The sequence below is a fragment of the Camelus bactrianus genome, chromosome 32 (genome assembly GCF_048773025.1).
Source record: "Camelus bactrianus isolate YW-2024 breed Bactrian camel chromosome 32, ASM4877302v1, whole genome shotgun sequence".
NCBI lineage: Eukaryota > Metazoa > Chordata > Mammalia > Artiodactyla > Camelidae > Camelus > Camelus bactrianus.
Genome location: NC_133570.1, coordinates 17,232,020 through 17,250,458, shown reverse-complemented (window position 1 = coordinate 17,250,458; position 18,439 = coordinate 17,232,020). Strand labels below are relative to the sequence as shown.

The window sequence follows — 18,439 nt, the reverse complement described above, 5'->3', positions numbered from 1 at the left end:
TCTCTGGGGACTCCTACTCAGAGCCAGTGTGACTGAGTCCAGTCTCCCCAGCATCATTTCTCTACGTCCCCACCTTGCATGGAGATCTTTCCCATTTCTCAAACTCCCCTTTCCCTCCCCTACCTCTGGGCGTGGGTTACTCAGGGGCACAGTAGAATGTACCACACTGTGGAGTCTGGGTTCAAATCTGGCTTCTGCTACTTACTAGCTGTGTGACCTCCATCAAGGGCCATGAACTCTCTGAGTTTCAGTTTCCTCATCAGTAAAATGGAGATAATAGCAGTGCCCATCTCATAGGGACTTGGAAGATTAAGTAAGACAATGTGTGCAAAGGCTTAGCATGCCCTTGAAAGGTAGGTACTCAGTAAACGGTGGACAGTGGTGCTGCTAAATTATGAAATACTCCTCTTGCTTCTCACCTTACACCTCACCTGCCCACCCAGCCTGGATAAGTCTTGTCTTTCAATACTCAGCCTTTAGGTCTCCGCCTCCAGGAAGCCTTCCCTGATGCCCCCTACCCGGGAAATGCTGATCTAATTCCCTGGGCTTCCCTTCCTTCTGGGGGGAGGGGAAGTAAGTGATCCTTGAAGAGAAGGCAAATTCCAAGTGCAGCACCTGCAGTGTAGCAGAGGTGCCAGCAGGTGGCAGTGGCAACTCAGAAGGCATTCCCCACGGACTTTCCCTGGAATTTTCTTTCATAAATTAACAGGTTAATGAGTACAACATATATTTACTGAACACCTTCTATGTGCCAGGGACTGTTCTTGGCCCTGGACATACAATGATGAGAAAGAGAGACGTGACCCCTGCCTTTTCGTAACTTAACGTTCATGTAATATACAGGTTATTTCTTGGACCAGGCACTGTCCTGACCCTGGGGAGATAGAAAGGGACAAAAGGCAAATTCTTAGACCTGGGGGTAAAGGAAGATGTTGACAGCAGGTCTAGGAAGATGAGGGGGAGGCGTCCCCAGCTGTTCTCACCTGGCTTCATCCTAGAATCACCCTAGATTATTCAGTGAGCTGGCTCTGCCCCCTAAGGTATTTTAATTTAATTAGTTCCCCCAAAGTATTATTTTTAAAGCTCCCCTGGTGATTCTAAAGTCCAGCCAGAACTTTAGGACTGAAGGATTTAGGGCTCAGAACTGCTGCTTTGGTGTCTTGGGATGGTTAAGTAATTGATTAATCATTTAATTAATTAATTCCTCAAATTAATTCAAATATCCATTTTGTACCAGCTGAGTTACAAATATTACCTCTAATCCTCCCTCAAGTCCTTAAAGATGGTTAACAGTTCCGAGCAGAACAGCCAACAATTACTGAGAGCATCCTATGAGCCAGGCACTATTTGGAGTTTTATAGCTGTAAACTCATTTAAGTTTCACAACAACCACAAGACACAGATATTATTATCATTGTCCATGTTTTATATCTGAGCAAGTGAAGCACAGAACTCTTGGGTATCTTGTTGGGTAACCTGTTAAGCTAACTTAGTGCGAGAGATAGGATTCAAATCCAAGTGGTCCAAGTTTGCTGTTAATCACTGCATTATACACTCATTTTTACAGATGAGGAAACTGAGGCTCAGGGGAAGGTCTCTTGTGAAAGGTCCCACAAGAAGGAAGTGGCTGAGCTGTGATTTGATTCTTTGACTCCAAAGTCAGTCCATTTCAATTCTGACCCGGCCATCAGTAAGAGTCTGAGAATTCCATACAAAGTTCTTTCCCTGGCAAAAAGCCAGCTGTTTTTTGAAGGCATTTGTGTTTATCCTCAGCTCCCAGAAGATGGCAGGATGGAAAGTGACCTGAATTTGAAACCGGAGGCTTGGATCTAGTGTGTGACCCTGGGTGAATCATTTTATGTCTCTGGACTTCATTTTTTTTTTCCTGCCTGTTAAGTAAATGGACTGGACCAACACCTCCTCCTTAGGTGGGATGTGGCTGGACAATGACATTCCGAGTATGTACCCACACTTTGAAATAAGATCATCTAAGGCAGGTGTTCTCAACCTACATGCTACTGACATTTTGGGCTGGGCAACTCTGTGGTGGGTGGTTCTGTGTCTGGTAGGGTGTTAGGAGCACCCTTGGCCTCCATCCACGAGATGCCAGGAGCACTCCCCTCCCTCTGTTGTGACAACCAAAACTGTCTCTAGAAATTGTCACTGACAACTGTCCCCTGGGGAGCAACGTCACCCCTGGTTGACAATCACTTGTCTTAGGTTTAAACGATTCTGATCACAATGGTGTGACTTCATCCCGTTCTCTCCCAGGAATTCAAGAGAGCTGGACTGATGGTCTTACAGACATAATCACACACCTGCCCTCATTTCTATTCCCCTCCCTCCACACCGCATTAAGTATAGGAAAAAATGTACATTTTTGGAGCACATTTGAGCAAAATGCTCAAAATCAGGCTCCCTGGCTATTGTTATGAAGGGTTTGTAGTCGTGGGACACTGAAACTGAGCGGTAATTAGCAACCAATGTTAGTCGAGCACTTATTGTATACTAGGCACATTGTCATGAGCTTCTGCTTGATGAGGACACCAGCTTCAGCTTGTTCAAAGTCACGCAGCTGTCCAGTGGCAGAGCTGAGATGCAAAGGTGACCTGCTGGCTTTTAAATCCTGTGCATTTAACGGTTCTGCTAGAATGAAGGGCCCTTCTTGTGCCCGAATCCCCTGGGCTATGGCTTTCTCAGAGACAGGAATTTCTTAATGAAGACGGGCACCCAGCTAGAGCTCAGCCTGCTGGCAGAGGGGAAGCCCCTGGGGATGACTCGTCAGTGGAAACTTTTACTATGGCCACGGTCTGGCCACGTGGGCTCCTCCTAGGCTAGGAAATCTCCTTGTCTCCTATTTGTGGTGTTCTGGGGGCAAGGCAGCGAAGGCCAAGGGCCCCCAGGAGAATCCTTCTGTACCTCCCCAGAGAGCCACCCACAAAACCCTCGCTGGGTTTGTCAGATCATTACTTTTCATGGTGTGGCTGATGTTTTCTGGGCGGGAGCCCCAGCAGCTGTCTACCTTGCCGTCACCAAAGAGAAGTTGCAACAAAGCTACGAAGTGCAATTAAGACTGCATGAGTACTGCGAATGGTGATGATGGCAGTAATAGCAACAAATACTGTCATTGTTTTGAGCCTGTTGGGCCCTAGGGATACAAGAACCGACTGGATACAATCCTAGCAGGTGAGGTATGTGTTTGAGTCTCGGAACTCGTAAACAGGTCATCTCAGTCAGCTGCAGCAAGTGCTATGTAACTATAGAAGCCATGGGAGCACAGAGGAGAGATACATGACCTAGCCTGGCAGTCAGGGAGGCCTTCCTGGTGGAGGTGATGCTGAGGATTTCTTATGATTTCCTTCATAGACTTGTTTCTCCTCCCGCATCTTCAACAGACCCCAGGCTCCCTGAGAATGTGGATTGGGTCTGTTTGTACATTGCTATATTTTCAGAGCCTAGCATTACTGTTCCCAAACTAGGTGCCATGGTGCCCTGGGGTGCCACCACAATCTCACTGGGGTTCTTTGAGGTTTTAAAAAAAAATGTTGAGGAGACACAGTGACATCTTCCAGTCCCATGTGCACCAGTAGCTGGGGGAAGGTCACAGCTTTAACATCAGACTGAGCTTCTTCCCTTTGGATGATGCCCCGTCTTTGCAGAGCGAGGTTTCTGTGGTTGTGGTTCTCAAAAGCAAGAACTGTGACAAAATCAATAAGGACCAGGGGATGAAGGGGGCGGAGTCCAACCTGATGCTGAAAGTTTGAGAAGTTTGGTGGAGCCCAACAGGCATCTCTGCAGTAGTAACTGTATTACAATTGCATTACAATTACTGTAATTGTAAGTAAGTGTTATTTAAGAATGAAATAAACAAGTTCATTTGTGTCATTGGTTTAGAGTCCACATATAAGTGATATCATATGATATTTGTGTTTCTCTCTCTGACTTACTTCACTTAGTATGATCATCTCTAGGTCCATCTATGCTGCAAATGGCATTATTTCATTCTTTCTTATATAAACAACAAGGACCTATTGCATAGAACAGGGAACTATATTCAATAGCTTGTAATAACCTATAATGAAAAAGGATATGAAATATACACATACATATACATAACTGAATCGCTATGCGGTGCACCAGAAGCTAACAGAACATTGTAAATCAATTATACTTCAATTTTAAAAAAAGTGAAATAAAAATAACATCTTTTCTTTCACCTTATGTGCCTTACTTTTTCAAGCAGCTGCAAGGGTGTCAGGATATATAGCTACTTATTAAGTGGTTTGGACCTAACTGTTTACTAAATATAATTGTTAGGTGTCCTGGCCCAGGAAATCTACAAAACAACCCCAACTCTCCAAAGAGACTGTGAGCTGAGAAAGTTTGGGAACCTCCGTCTTAGCATGTGCCTGCCTAGAGGAGGACACGTTAAATGACTGAATTATACCCAGCAATCCTGCCTGGTAGGAAGTAGTAATTCCTTTTCACAAGGGAGGACCCTAAGGCCCAGAGAGGGAGAGCTACTAGCCCAACGTCACTCAGCAGAGCTAGGGGGTGTGTCTGATGGCAAATCTATACCTGACCTCTCCGTTCTCAAAGTGGCCTGAGGTAAACAGACCAGGAGTGAAAAGACATGGCTTTGAGTCCCAGCTGGACCAAACCACGACATTGGGCAAGTGATGTGAACAGAGGCTATAGACAACCAGAGCTTATACAATTTGCCATCCACTTCATGAGCTTGTTGGTGGACGATCTTGGTCAACAGGAGAGCCCCAAAACTTTACCCAGGAGCTAAGGCTGCAGAGTGATGATGCTTTGAGGGGTTAGTCAGGCTTGAGCTGGAATCCTGGGTTCTCTTTCCCCTGCTGTGTGACCTCAGGAAAGCTGCTCACCCTCTCTGAGCCTTCTCTGCCTGCTTTTAAGTGGACATACATACCATTCGTGCAGTTTTGTGAGAATTAAACATGTCAATATTGGGAAAGGGTGCAGCCAAGATGCTCATCAAACCAGGCTGTTTCCTCTGCTCAGCAGAGGAAACATTTTAAAGCTGTTTTATGTTCAACAACTTCGTCCTTAAAAATACTCTTGGACCCCAGATACAACCTCCCCCTCGCCCCGGCACCTGACTGCTAGAATCTGACCATCCTCCCACCCCACGTGCCAGCTTCCGTCAGCCCCGCCTGGCTGGAAGGTTGCTGGAACCCCACACCGGGTTCTGCTCCAGGCGTCTCTCTGTAAGGAGGATCGGCGTGTCTCCTGACACCCAGCTTGACTCGTGAACTCATCAGCGTGGGTGTCAAGGACGCCTTCTCACCGGAGCGCCCTGGGTCTCAGGGGAAGGCAGCCCCGGAGGGAGGGGGGGAAGTCGGCTTCTCGAAGCTCAGCAGCCGCTGCAGCCCAGGGGCTCTTTGGAGGCTGTGTGCCTCATTAGTTGAGGTGCCTTTTCCTTCATTTTAAACATAGCTCCACCTTTCAGTATTTTTAAATGAGCCTTTATTTGTAGCTTTTCATCTCTGGGTCTCAGGAGCTTGAATTACTCAGGATGCTCTGGATCACCCTCAGTCACTGGGAGGGGGAAGGGAGCTATATTTGCTTTCCAGGATGCTGTCACAAGGTGCCACCAACTGGGGGGCTTGGGACAATAGTCATTCACTGCCTCATAGCTCTGGGGGCCAGAAGCCTGAAATCAAGGAGGCAGCAGGGCATCCTTGACATGCAGGTGCGGCTCTCCCATCTCTGCAGCATCCTGTCTGTGTCTGTGTCTCCATCGGGGTCACAGTCCCCCTCTTCTTATGAGGACACCAGTCACTGGATTAGCGCCCACCTTAATCCAATGCAACCTCATCTTAACTCGACTGTATCTGCCAAGACCCTATTTCTGAAAAAGGTCCCAGTTATAGGTCCTGGGGGGTTAGGATTCCAACATACCTTTTTTGGGGGGGGGCACAGTTCAACCCACAATGGGAAACAACCAGTGTGGACTTGGCCCAAAGGTCAGGGGATGTGGCTGTGGTTAAGGCATTCGGGCCACAGATCGCAATTCCCCTGGGACAGCCCTGCGCAGGTTGGGACCCTGCCACTCACAGTGAAAGGATGGGGCAAGACTGGGGGAAGGAATGCTGGCCTTAGAGACTGGAATCCAAAATCTGAATCCTAGTCCTGCCCATGAAGAAGTTTTGTGACCTTAGTCATGTTTCCCTTTGAGTCTCAGTTTCCTTTACACACCCTCCCACACACATTTGTATATGTGTGTACGTACATACACTCACATCTCTCTCTCCCTACATATGTTTAGCAATGTGTTTCGCACATGAGAACTCCTGATCTCTGTATTTCCCTTCGAGCTTGAGTCTCTTTGATGCATCTGCATATATACACACACATACTGTACACATGTATACAGTCGGTCACAAACATGCACAACGTGCTCAGCATAATGCCTTGCACGGTTGACAGATAACAATTATTGTTACTGTCTGTAAAATGGGGGCAGCTGTGTGTCATCTCAAGGTTACCCCTCAATTGCATTTTATCTCCCAGATTCCCTTCAGCTCTGAAATTCTGGGACTCAGACTGAAGAGGGCAGATGGGGAGACAGGGCTGTGTGATGCAAGAGCCCCTGTTGCTTGTGACAACAGAACAACGAAGTCTCCCCTCTTCTGTGCAGAGCTTCCGATTTTGATGAATTCCTACCTGCCTGTATTTGCTTTTGTTACCCGTACGTCTGGAGTTGTCGCCACGAAATCACTGCCGAGACCAAAACCATGAAGCTTTCCCCCTATGTTTTCTTCTAGAATTTTTACAGTTTCAGGTGTTAATGTTTGAGTCTTTAATTCATTTTGAGTTGCCTTTTGTGTAGAGTATGAGGTAAGGGTGCAATTTCAAAGGAAATAATCGGTGAGAGAAATCTCGAGTTTAGGGAATAGGAGAATGTATTTGCAAGCCATGTATCTGACAAGGGGTTAACTTCCAAAATATGTAAGGGACTCCTACAACTCCATAGCCAACAACCAAATAACCCCGTTAAAAAATGGGCAAAGGACTGGAAGAGGCATTTCTCCGAAGAAGACACACAGATGACCAGCAGGGACAGGAAGGATGCTCAGCGCCACTAGTCATCAGGGAGATGTGAATCAAAACCACAGTGAGGTGTCGCCTCACACCTGGTGGGATGGTCTTTATCAAAGAACCAGATGACAGTAAGAGTTGGCGAGGACGTGAAGAAGAGGGAACCCTCGGTGGGAATGCAGAATGGTGCGGCCGCTATGGAAAACCTTATGGAGGTTCCTCAGACAGTTAAAAATAGAACACCATGTGATCCGGCAATCCCACGTTTAGGTATTTACCGTAAAGAATTGAAATTGGGAACTTGAAGAGGTACTAACACGCCCATGTTCACGGCAGCACTATTCACAATAACCAAGATGTAGAAACTTATGTCACTGAGGGGTGAGCCGGGGGCTCAAGTCAGTAAACAGGACTCACAGACACAGTGGGGCAGGCGGGACGTCCAGATGGGCGTGCCGGTTTCGCGGCTGTAGCAGGTCAGCAGAGAGCTCCCTTCCAGCACGAAGCCGGGGTTGCAGGTGTACTGGATGGTGGTGCCCACCAGCAGCACAGGGTCCGAAATCAAGCGGGTCGAGTGGTCCACCTCCCCGGGGTCGGTGCAGTACATAACTGCGCGGGACGAAAGCAGACCAGGCGGGCGTTAGGGTTCCGGGTGACCGGAGGTTTGCTGACGACTCCAGAACGAGCCAGAGAGCCTCCTCCCTTAGCTCCTTCCCCGTGTGAGAGACAAGGCAGGTGGCTGGCGAACAGGCCAGGGCACCCGAGACCTGAACTTAATTCCACTTCTAGGAATTTGCCCAAAGATCTATGTACAAGGTTATACATCACACCATTACTTGCAACAGTTAAAAAATAGGAAAAAGGAGGGAAAAAGAAACCCAATACAAAGCCTTTAACAGAAGAAGAGGTAAGTGTCATGGAACAACCATTCCATGACATCCTGATCCACCACTAAAGAGAACAAAGTGTTTTCTCTGTAGGGCTTGACTGTGGTCAAACAAACACCTAGTACTTTTTAATTAAAAAGTCAACATAGGGTGGGGAGGGCGTAGCTCAGTGGTAGAGTGCGTGCCTAGCACGCACAAGGTCCTGGGTTCAACCCCCAGGACCCCCACTAAAAATAAATAAATAAAACCCTAACGACCCCCCCAATAAATAAAAATTAAAAAATGCAAAATTGTAGAAAAAAGGCTCAAAAAAAAAAAGAAAAATTAAAGAAGTCAATATAGATGAAAGGAAAACAGTCATCCAACTAAAAGAGAATGAAGTAGACAAGCTGTGGGCTGCAAAAAACATATCTGTATTTCTGAGTTGGAAAAAAAGGGTGGCTGCAGGGCAGTCTGTACGAACTGGTGCCTGTCATGGTGACATACCAGTGATTTCTGTATGTAGCCCTGCGGGTCCACCTGCACGAAACATACAGCGTGTCTGTGTATCTGTAACAGACCCATGCGGACACCCATGCGGACACGTGCAATTGGAACGATTCTTTCGAGAGTGGCGCCACCGCTAGACAGCAGGCTGTCACCGACTTGCTCCTTCGACCTCGCTGTTTTACCACTGCCCGAGAACCACAAGCAAGCATTTGTTACTTGTGTGATGTGGTTAACATCGGGGGTGGAGCTTAACCAGTGAAAGGTGGTAATGACATCTAGGGACTTCCAGGTGGGACCCCAGTGTCCTACGGAGGTTCTCCTGCCCTCGTTTCACTAGAAGAGAAAGTAACCGAAGCAGGGCGGTGGGTCTGCATCTCAGACGTGGAGAGTCGGTTAGGCTCCCAGCGTGGGAACTAAACACACAAGGGGCCCAATGCAAATTTATTCCCTCTGCTTTGGTCCTTTTATTTTTTGGGCAAAAATTGAGGCACGTGAGGGGACTGTCCCACAGAGCTAGTTTATGTCCCTTCCAAGCTTTTAAAATGTTTAAAAAAAATAATGGTGATGTAGATCACATCAATGAGTCCATAAGGGGTTTCTCCAGCCACCACCACGTGGCGTTTTGCACTGTCCATTTCAATTTTCTGTCGCTGTGCCCCACCCCCCACATGCATTCTGTTGCAGAACAGACAGATACGTTCCCATAGCTGGTTTGGTGACTAGCGAGGCCCTTCACGTTTCCCACAATTATAATGAATGTTCCTTGATGCTGGAATGTTTGTGGTAAGAACTGTATGGAACCCCCACAATTTCCTTCCCTGATACTCTCTTTCTCTGCTCACAGTCCATATTTCTTATTTTGCAATCAGTGATTTAGGTCATGCTGATCAGAATTACCAAAGTACCCCCCAGGATCCAAGGATTCCCAGCAGACTAGAGCTTTAGGTAGGAGGTGGGAAGCAAAGGGCTGGGGGTGGGGGAGGCCACCTCCAAGTTTAGCTCCGCCCACTGCTACTATGACATCCATGTAGAGACCAGAAGCACTTCCTTTCACTACCCATCTTTAAGACGCTAGACTCAGCTGTCACGACACACCTGGCCCGCACTCCTGAGGGGAGCAGGCAGGAGGGACCAGGAGACAGGGCTGGATGAAGTCATTTACCTACCGCAGGGATTCTGAACTGGGGCTCCAAGGGCCAACTTAGACTAGTTTGGGCTGATTACTGCAGGTATTTTAAAGAACTGAATTTGAATGATGTTTTTACATAAGCTACATACATTCACTGCAGTCCACACCGCTCCCTACGGTCTCACACCCAGCTTGCTTCACTCATTTACATCACCTGCCAGATTTCTGAAAGCACCTGAGTCTAAGACTCCTGCCCTTGGACTACAAAATGACATTTGTGAGCAGGACCGGTGTGTCGGTGGAATAGGAGAGACGATGGGTGGGAGGGATTTACCGGGCAATGATCCAGAGGGAAAAACAAGACCACGCTTACTTTTCTCACAAAACGGGGGGTCGCTGCTCCAGCTGAGGTCCCACTGGCAGGTGAGGGTGTCACTCCCCACGATGTCATAGCCGGGGTCACACTGGTAAGTGATTCTGGCTCCCCTCACCAGCTCTGTATGAGAAGTGGTTTTCCAGCCATTCTGGATCTCCGGCAAATCTGAGCAGGAGTCGTTCCTTGACACCTCTTTAAAACAAAAAACTGTTATCTTTTCCTTTTATGAATGTCAGAGGAAAAAGGAAATAGAAGAAAAGGCCTCCAAAAATAAGCAATGCAATTTCTGAAATCCCTTAACCTGCAAGAACTCTTCTATAGTGCAATTTTATAATAATTTCTTCCCACTTTGGGTGTGGAGCCTCTGGCCCCAGTCAAGCCTTCAGATGATGGCAGCCCCAGCTGGTATCTTGACTACAACCTCATGAGAGATCCCAGGTCAGAACTACCCAGTATCAACTCCTAAATTCCTGGCCCACAGAAACTGTGAGATCAGAAACGTTTATTGCTAATTTGGGGGGTAATCTGTTACACAGCAATACGTTGCTGCGACACTCAGCCTCATTCTAAGAATGTCTATAAATCTACTGGTTTGATGGATTAGTAATATACATTTTTGTCATGCTGATTAAGATAACAATGTAACTATTAGAATAGAAATAATCATTGGTCACATTCTTCAAATCACATTGCAGATCATCAGCGAACATTAACCACTCTCCAGAAAATGCTACACACAGTTAATTATCACAGAGTCCTCCTCTGGAATGATTTTGCTTTCCTCCTGCAAACCTTCGTTACCAAGGTAGCGACCCAAAGCCCACTATTACGAGTCTCGCTTCAAAGTGCCCACTGCACAGATTTTGAGAAGAGAGCTAATTATGCCATGTAATTAATTTGCAGCTCTCATGTGCTTCTGGGGAAAGCAAAGCGCCTCCGCTGTCTGCAGGAAAGTCATTCTGAGAAACAAGCCATGGCTTTTCCCGGGATTTCATCGTGATTTTATTTGGGGGAGGGAGATCTCATGGGTGTCTGCAAGAAGAAGGGGAACGGGAAATGGCTTCTAGAATTGCTTGGTGGGGAGCAGGAGCCTCTATTTTTAGGCCTTTGAAAAATCAGTTGAGCCCTGGATTGCGGACACAGCTGCAAATGCTCACACTATGGATGAAAGAGGAGAAATGGGGGCAAAAACTGGATATGTGGTCTGCTTTGTGCCAAATGCTTTGAGACCAAGAAAGGTTTGCTTGTCTGACTTTTCAATACTAGCCGACAGGTCTACACAGTCCTGCAGGACCACCCGTCTCCTCTGTGGCATCCACTGCGTTTGGGATTACTCAGTGGCTGCCACAGTGCAGCACAGCCTTGACTCAAATCTTGGCCCCACTGTCTACCACCTGGGTGGCTTTGGCCAACTCACTTAACTTTCTGTTCTTCAGCTCCCAGGCTCCACCCCCAGAGACCCTGATTCAGGAATCTGCGTGTTCACCAGACATCCTAGGTGGAGGTTCTGGGATCATCTGTTTCTATGAACCCTTGTTTCCTTTGCTAAGAATGACAAAACTGGCCCTGGAGTCAGAGAACTTCGCTTCTAATCCTTTCTTTGTTTTAGAAGCTGTGTGACTCCGGTCATGTCCATAAACATCTCTGAGCCTCACTGTCCTCAATCACAGAGTGGAGAGCAGAATCATGACCCTGTCTAGCCTTAGGGGCAAAGTGAAAACTAAGTCATGTGCACGATATACCAGTAACACTAAGATGAGTTACATGGATTCATTGACTTGTTTGACTAAGATGTGAGTGCCTACTATGTGCCAGGCACCAGGAATATAGGGATCTGAATATAGGGATCATGGTTCCATTCTCATGGTCAAGATCAGCACCATGGTCCAACTTTTGGGCAAAAGAAACACCCAAATGCACTGAGTGCATGCCACCAATGACGGGTCTTATGCTCATGGCAGGCATTGCTAATCAATCACAGCAATCTCTTTCTTTGAATCAAGCTGAAACCTCCCCATCCTTCTCAACACAATACACCAGGGATCCACTGTCATTTGATGGGGCTTGATCTACAATATGGAGCTTATTTATTACCTTGGGATTAGAGGAATAAACACACCACTGACCAAAATCTTTGGAAGACACTGCTTTCCCATCTCTGCCTTTTTATTCCTTTCCCTCCACAGGCGCTTGGCCACAGACACTAGCAAAACATCAGTAGCAGTGAGTAGAGTGGGTCTTTGCTTCTGCCTGTGCAGAGGAGAATTATTTGAAGTCAGAACCATGTGCGCCCAGAGTGTTCCTCTGGAAGGTTCTGACAGCAACCAGAGCAGATAAGCCCTGGCCACTTTCCAGAGCTGGGTTTTGGCCTTGAGATCAGTCTAGGAGCCTCAGAATTCTCTAGATGACAACAGAAACCCCTAACCCTTCCATCTGATCCCTTTACAGAAATGGGAGTTGCATCTACGTCTGGTTAAGTCTAGACCTAGGGTAGCAAATACCTCTCCTATGCCCATGACAGACATCACTAATCAATCATGGAACTCTTTCCCACTGATTTCAGGCATGGCCTCCTCTAAATGCAACATGGTCTTCAGTATAAGTAGTCACGAGGAATTGCTTGACATCAAAATTAAATACAGAGGCCCACTTCCCTTCTCTGTGAAATTAATGATGTGTTTCTTTAACAGAAATAAGGAGAAAACATTGAAAGTTTCTCTCTTTTTGTTTAATCCCAAATTAGCCAGGCTGTGTACCCTGGGGGAGCACTCTCTGAAACCCTGTGCTCGTCAGCACAGGACCCTGACGTTGTCTCTCTCCTTTTCACTAACTGACTCAAGGGCAGGGAGAGAATTCTATCCTTTCCTGTATCCTGATGCCTAGCACAGGGTCTAGCACTTAGATTTGTGAGCCAAACTCTCTGGAAAATGGAGATTGTGCATTTGAAGATGAAACAAAATAATATATGTAAGAGTGCTCGCCAGCTTCAAATTGTCGCACGAATCTGTTTCAGCTTCAGTGAACAAGAGCACATCCTCTTCAACACAGTGCCAAACTGAACACTGGCCAGGCTTTCTGGTCAACCCTGGGCAGCCTTGGATAGAGTCAGATTTCTGCCATCAAGCTGAATGCAGTTTGGGGAGACTGACTGAGGGACCAGAGGAGACAAATGAGCAAAATTATGACCTCATCTTCCAGTAGGGAGGGGTGGGGGAGGAGAAGTCTAGGGAGGGAGATGGAAGCCAAGTCATCAGAAAATCTCCCTCTAAAGGCAGCTCACTCCAGAGGGCACCTTGCCTGGACAGCCAGCCCGAGCCATCCCCCCACACCCAGGGCACCGCCTGCCAAAGAACACATGCAAAGTGGTAACCCTGGTGCTCTGAACACACTTAGCATCACAATCAAGGGCCACAGGGGCCCTGAGAAACATCAAAAAGGAGGTGAGCACTTGTGACGGCCTCTCTGAGAGGTGCGCGCACAGCAGGGCAGGGATGGGAAGTGTCCACCTGCTGGAAGCAAAAAATAAGGAAGGGACTTATTTTCACGTGTGTGGGGCCCCCTGAGACAGCCAGTGGTCAGAGAAGTAGCCCGTATTCCAGAGGCAGGAGGAGGCACAGAGAGAGCACTCTGCATTAGACAGAGATGGGCAAATCTCCTAGCCAGAGGGAAGGAAGAACCAAAGACGTGGAATCTTGCTCAAGCCAGAGGGTCTTTGGTTGGGGGGGGGATGCTGGCAGAGAGACTCAGCAGGAACAATCCTCCTTTTCCTTTTCCATCTTGGGACTTCAAGATGTCAACCTCTTTCCTGGGAGATGCAGGCAAGTCCCCTAACTGCTGGCTGAGTCCTGCCCATTGAAATCCTCAGGAGGCAACACTCACCATCCTGGATGCCAAAAGAAGTTAGGTCTTAACTGCCCCCTTGTGTCCCCCAGGTTGTCTACTGTTGCCAGAAATACTGGAGGTGGAGAAACCCTAAGAGCTGGGAGCCAGGAAGCCTGGGTGTGAACCTCAGGTCCTCCCCCTGATAAGCAAGTCCCTTATCCTTGGTGGTCCAGGGCTTTTTCTGTTGTGACACGACAGTGTTGGACCAGATGCTCTGTCGGTTCAAGTCCCTTCCAGGGCTAGGATCAGTGGGACCTCATGGTGTTCTGGTCCCCTGACTGCTGGGATGTTGGCAGCTTGGACTAGGGTGGTGGCTGTGGAAAGATGGAGAGAAGTCCTTGGATTTGAGACACATTGTGGAAGTCGGGTTGGGAAACAGGGACAAGGAAAGAGCAAGCAGTCTGGGAAACCAGGTGTGGTTCTGTCTGGAATGGGCTGACAGCCGGAGAAGCAGTTGGGTGGTGGTGGACAGGGGGCCGGGAAAGAAATAGATCTGTTTTGGCCATGTTAAATCTGAGATGTCAGTTAGACAAGCAGGAGGGTAGTTAGCAGGGAGTTGGATAGATGAATCTGGAGTTCACGGGACAGGTCAAGGTTGGAGGTACAAATTAGGGGTCAATGGAATATAGGTAACTGTTGTTGAAAGCCATGGGACTGGATGAGAACACACAGAGAAAAGGACAGCGTCCAGGATGGAGCTTGGGACCCTCCAGGGTTTAGAAGTTGAGCAGAGGAGAGTGATGGAGCCAGCAGTGAAGAAGGGGGAGTTACCGGGTGGGCAGTGAGGAAGGAAGGGTGTGGGTGGATGAAACAGCAAGAAGGGGGTCTTGGATGGCCAAGTGGGAACTTAGTTTGAACTTTATAGCAGGTTTTCTTTCTTTCTTTTCTTTTTTTTTAAGATGAGGGGTAAAGAAAAGGTTTGGAAGCCACATTGAACATCAAGAAAGGCATCTCTTGCAGGAATATCCTAAAGAACGGGAGGTGGGAGAGAAAGGGCTGTCTTGGTTGGATGGGGCTGCAGGGGAAGAAGAGTCCTTAGGAGAGAGCCAAGCTTCAGTTCAGGCAAGATGTTGCCGACGGTGTTTTGAGAAGTTGCAAATATAAAAGCGTTGACGATATAAAGTCCCAGCTGAATGCAAATGAAACATGATGAACCTTAAAGTTATGAGACATTATCTACTAAGTCCTGATATCAACCGCACGGAGTAGGTATCACTACTCCCATTTTACAGATGACAAAAAGGAGGCGCAGAGAGGTTAAGTGACTTGTCCGAGGTTAAGTGACTTTTCCAAGGTCACACAGCCATTGATGACAGTACTAGGACTTGAACCCTAGTCCTTCCGACTTGAGAACCCAACCTCTTAAAGAAACTACATATATTTACTGGGCCAATATGTTAAAAAAAAAAAAACAACCCACATAACACAACACTCCCAAAAAGGCATATCTAGAGGAAATCATTTTAACTTATATCTAAACACCAAGAAAAACACATGACAGCCTGGAATACCTACCTATGTAGTTCATGATGAATCCCTGGCCCTTCCCGAAGATGAGGCCGGCGGGGTCCGAGTGGAACTGGATGGTCAGGTCCGGCGTGGATGAGTACAGCTTCTGGGGACCGCTGTTTCCGAGGTACTGGCCCAAGATGTGGGGCGTGACCTCATCACCGTCGTAGATGGTCAGGATGTCACTGTTGCTCAAGTTCAGGCTGGGGCGAGGGCAGAGAGAAGAGGAGGGGTCTTGTGAAGCTAAGTTACGGACATTCAACAAGCCTTTGATTTATTTTTCTAGGTAATATGCATTTTTTTGAGACATACTACATATCAGGCCCCAAGCGAGGACCTGGGGGTGAGGTCGGCATAGACCGAACACGCGAGCGAGGTACGCCGATCCTTCCTAGGAGCACGGGACACGGATCTGGGGAGGGACTGGGCTTTTGAAGTGTCATTCGTGAAACAGCCTTCCCCGCACGGCGTTCACTGCAGCCAAGTGCTGCAGAGATGCTTCCGAACTCTCATCATTGACCACCTTTTCCTGGGCAAGACCAAGTGCTGGGCACGGGGCTCCCTGCTGGGGCTGTGACATGGGCCTTTCATTCTTCTCTGATGCAGAACAAGCTGACTGCACGCTAATTGTAATTTGCATTCTCACAGAAGGTGAACCGATCCTTCCATTTATCATGTGGCAAATTCCTCAAACTCAACCAGGTTATCTATCATGTTTAGGGGATGAGGCAGAGGGTGGGAAGGAGGCCCGTCTTACTCATGAAACACACTCAGAGTTGCTATCACTACTCTTAGCATTCCAGGATGACACATTTTAAAAGACTCAAATGCAAGAAAGTACCTTGACACTAGACATTTGGATCGCGATGGATAGTCAATAATCCAGAAGGTGCTTCAGTATGCTACAGAAACACGTGCTGTGTTAGGTGTGCTGGATAAAATTGATCTCCTATTGAAAGAATGCCGGATAATTCAGCTTTGGCTGCATCAGTCATGGACAGGTATCAACTCGTGCCTCTTTCCTTTCTTTCTCCTTCTCCCCTCTTTCCTTCTTCCCTTTCTTTCTTATGTCTTTCTCTTTTTCTTGTGTCTGCTCCCTCATATTTTCAAGGACCTACTAGGTGCCAGGCACTGTGCTGTGCTCAGAGGACACGAGGAGTCACAGAGCAGTGGTATATGTGGAAGAGAAAGCCAGGGCTTGTGGGAGGAGTGACAATCAAGGTAAGTGCAGAGAAGGCTGTCTAACTCAGATTGGAGGCATCATGGAGGCCTCCCTGGAGGAGGTGATGCTTGCTTCGGATCCTCAATTAAGAAAAGGGGATGACAAGGCGGATAAACAAGAGGTAGGAAGAAGGCAGTGCCTGGGGCAGAGGGAGGAAGGGAGAGGGATCAAGGCTCACAAAGGAACTTGTCTAGTGGTCAGTGCATCCAGGTTTGGGCATAGACATGGGAGCAGGAGCCAGACCACGCAGGGTTTAGGAAGCCAAATTTAGGTCATTTGGATGTCATCCCGTTGGGGATGGGAGACATGAAAGGATTTTAAACAGGAGCATCCTGACTAAGCAATTCACCGCCAGAGGAGAGGCGTTCCAGGAAATGGCCCGAAGTTCCTGGAATTGATACAGAGTGACAAGAACCACCCCCACCTCCCAGCTTCATCCAATGCCCAAGGGCGGTATTTGTTGCCAGTCTGGGAGTGGGGAGGAGACGTGGAAACCACCCATGCTGATGCTTCAGGCAGTGAGAACAAAATGACAGAAGCACAAGGTGCACTGCTGCAGGCTGGTTTCCAGAGGGCAGGGAATGCATGTTACTCACCACTGTATCTTCCACAGCATCTCTCACAAGTCCTCAGGTCAGGTTGTCCTAAAGGGTGGCCTCGGGAGATTCTAACTGCCCTCATAACCTCCATCATCTTCCCCTGCTCCAGCCCCAAAACATCCTCTCCTAACAAAAGCTATGTGCTCATTTTGCACACATGGCTTCAAGATTAAACTCCTAGTTTGGGATTAACAGATACACATTACTATATATAAAACAGATACATAACAAGGACCTACTGTGTAGCACAGGGAACCATATTCAATTTCTTGTAGTAAGCTGTAATGGAAAAGAATCGATCTATCTATCTACCTACCTACCTACCTATATCTGTAATTGAATCGCTTTGCTCTACATCTGGAACTAACACTGTAAATCGACCACGCTTCAATAGAAAATAAGAATGAAAAAGACTAAGATCCTAGACTCTCCCTACCTTCTGCCAGTTTCCAACTAGGTGACAGCCTCTAAACCCCTATTATACTGAAATTCTGGAGTTGCCCCCTTCTTTTGCACACAGTAGGTGCTCAATAAACGGTATGGTATCAAAGAGCCTGCCAGACTGCCTATGTGACAACAGAAATAGATGTCAGCTCTTGAACTATGGTAGGGAACAGCCTCTTAACTCAAAGTACCAAGAAGACATCAATAGCTCATGAAAGTGTCGGATTGGGCTAGCGTGAAACCTGGTAGATGGCGGATATTTGTTCCTTAAGCCGACTTCACAGCCGATCCGCTGGTAACAGTGGGTTCCAGACAGTGCACAACTTGGCTTTATTCTATCATTCATTTCAATGATCTAAATGCAGTAGAAGCATCTTTAAGGATGCGAAGAGCTTTAATTTTAAAACTCTAGTGCAACTCTTTGTTCTTTGTAAAATCGGAAGGTGCAGTGTGCTGGAGAGAGCAGAATGCCTTGGAAATCAGAAAGCTTTGGTTTGATTCTTGGTTCGACATTTTCATAGAGGGCATGTGGTTTTTCTGAAGTTCCTTGTCTGTGAATAGACAGTCTTAATACTTCCAGTCTATGTCATGGGCTTTGGAGTGAGGTGAGACATGCAGAAGATCTGGGATCAGATTCCAGGTTCACTGATAGCACCTGAGCAAGTCTGGTCAAGTCATGTGAATGTTACATCAGGTTGTGATGTTATTACGGGCATCATCACCATCACCACCACCATCATCATGGTCATCACCATCACCACCATCACTAGAACCATCATCATCCTCTTTTTCGGTTGTCTTTTACACCCAACCTCAACCACAGGAGGTTTTGTC

The 18,439-nt window shown here is 47.4% G+C and overlaps 1 protein-coding gene across 2 annotated transcripts in view; it reads right to left on the bottom strand.

Annotated features, from left to right (window-relative positions):
- Positions 1-18,439, bottom strand: part of SEZ6L (seizure related 6 homolog like) — a 159,349-nt gene that overhangs the window by 12,020 nt on the left and 128,890 nt on the right. For both annotated transcript variants that reach the window (XM_074356146.1, XM_074356147.1), the window contains exons 10-12: positions 15,347-15,543; positions 9,947-10,141; positions 7,486-7,677 (exon numbers count right to left, since the gene is read on the bottom strand). In XM_074356146.1, coding sequence (XP_074212247.1) covers positions 7,486-7,677; positions 9,947-10,141; positions 15,347-15,543 — 584 coding nt within the window. The remainder of the gene's footprint in view (positions 1-7,485; positions 7,678-9,946; positions 10,142-15,346; positions 15,544-18,439) is intronic.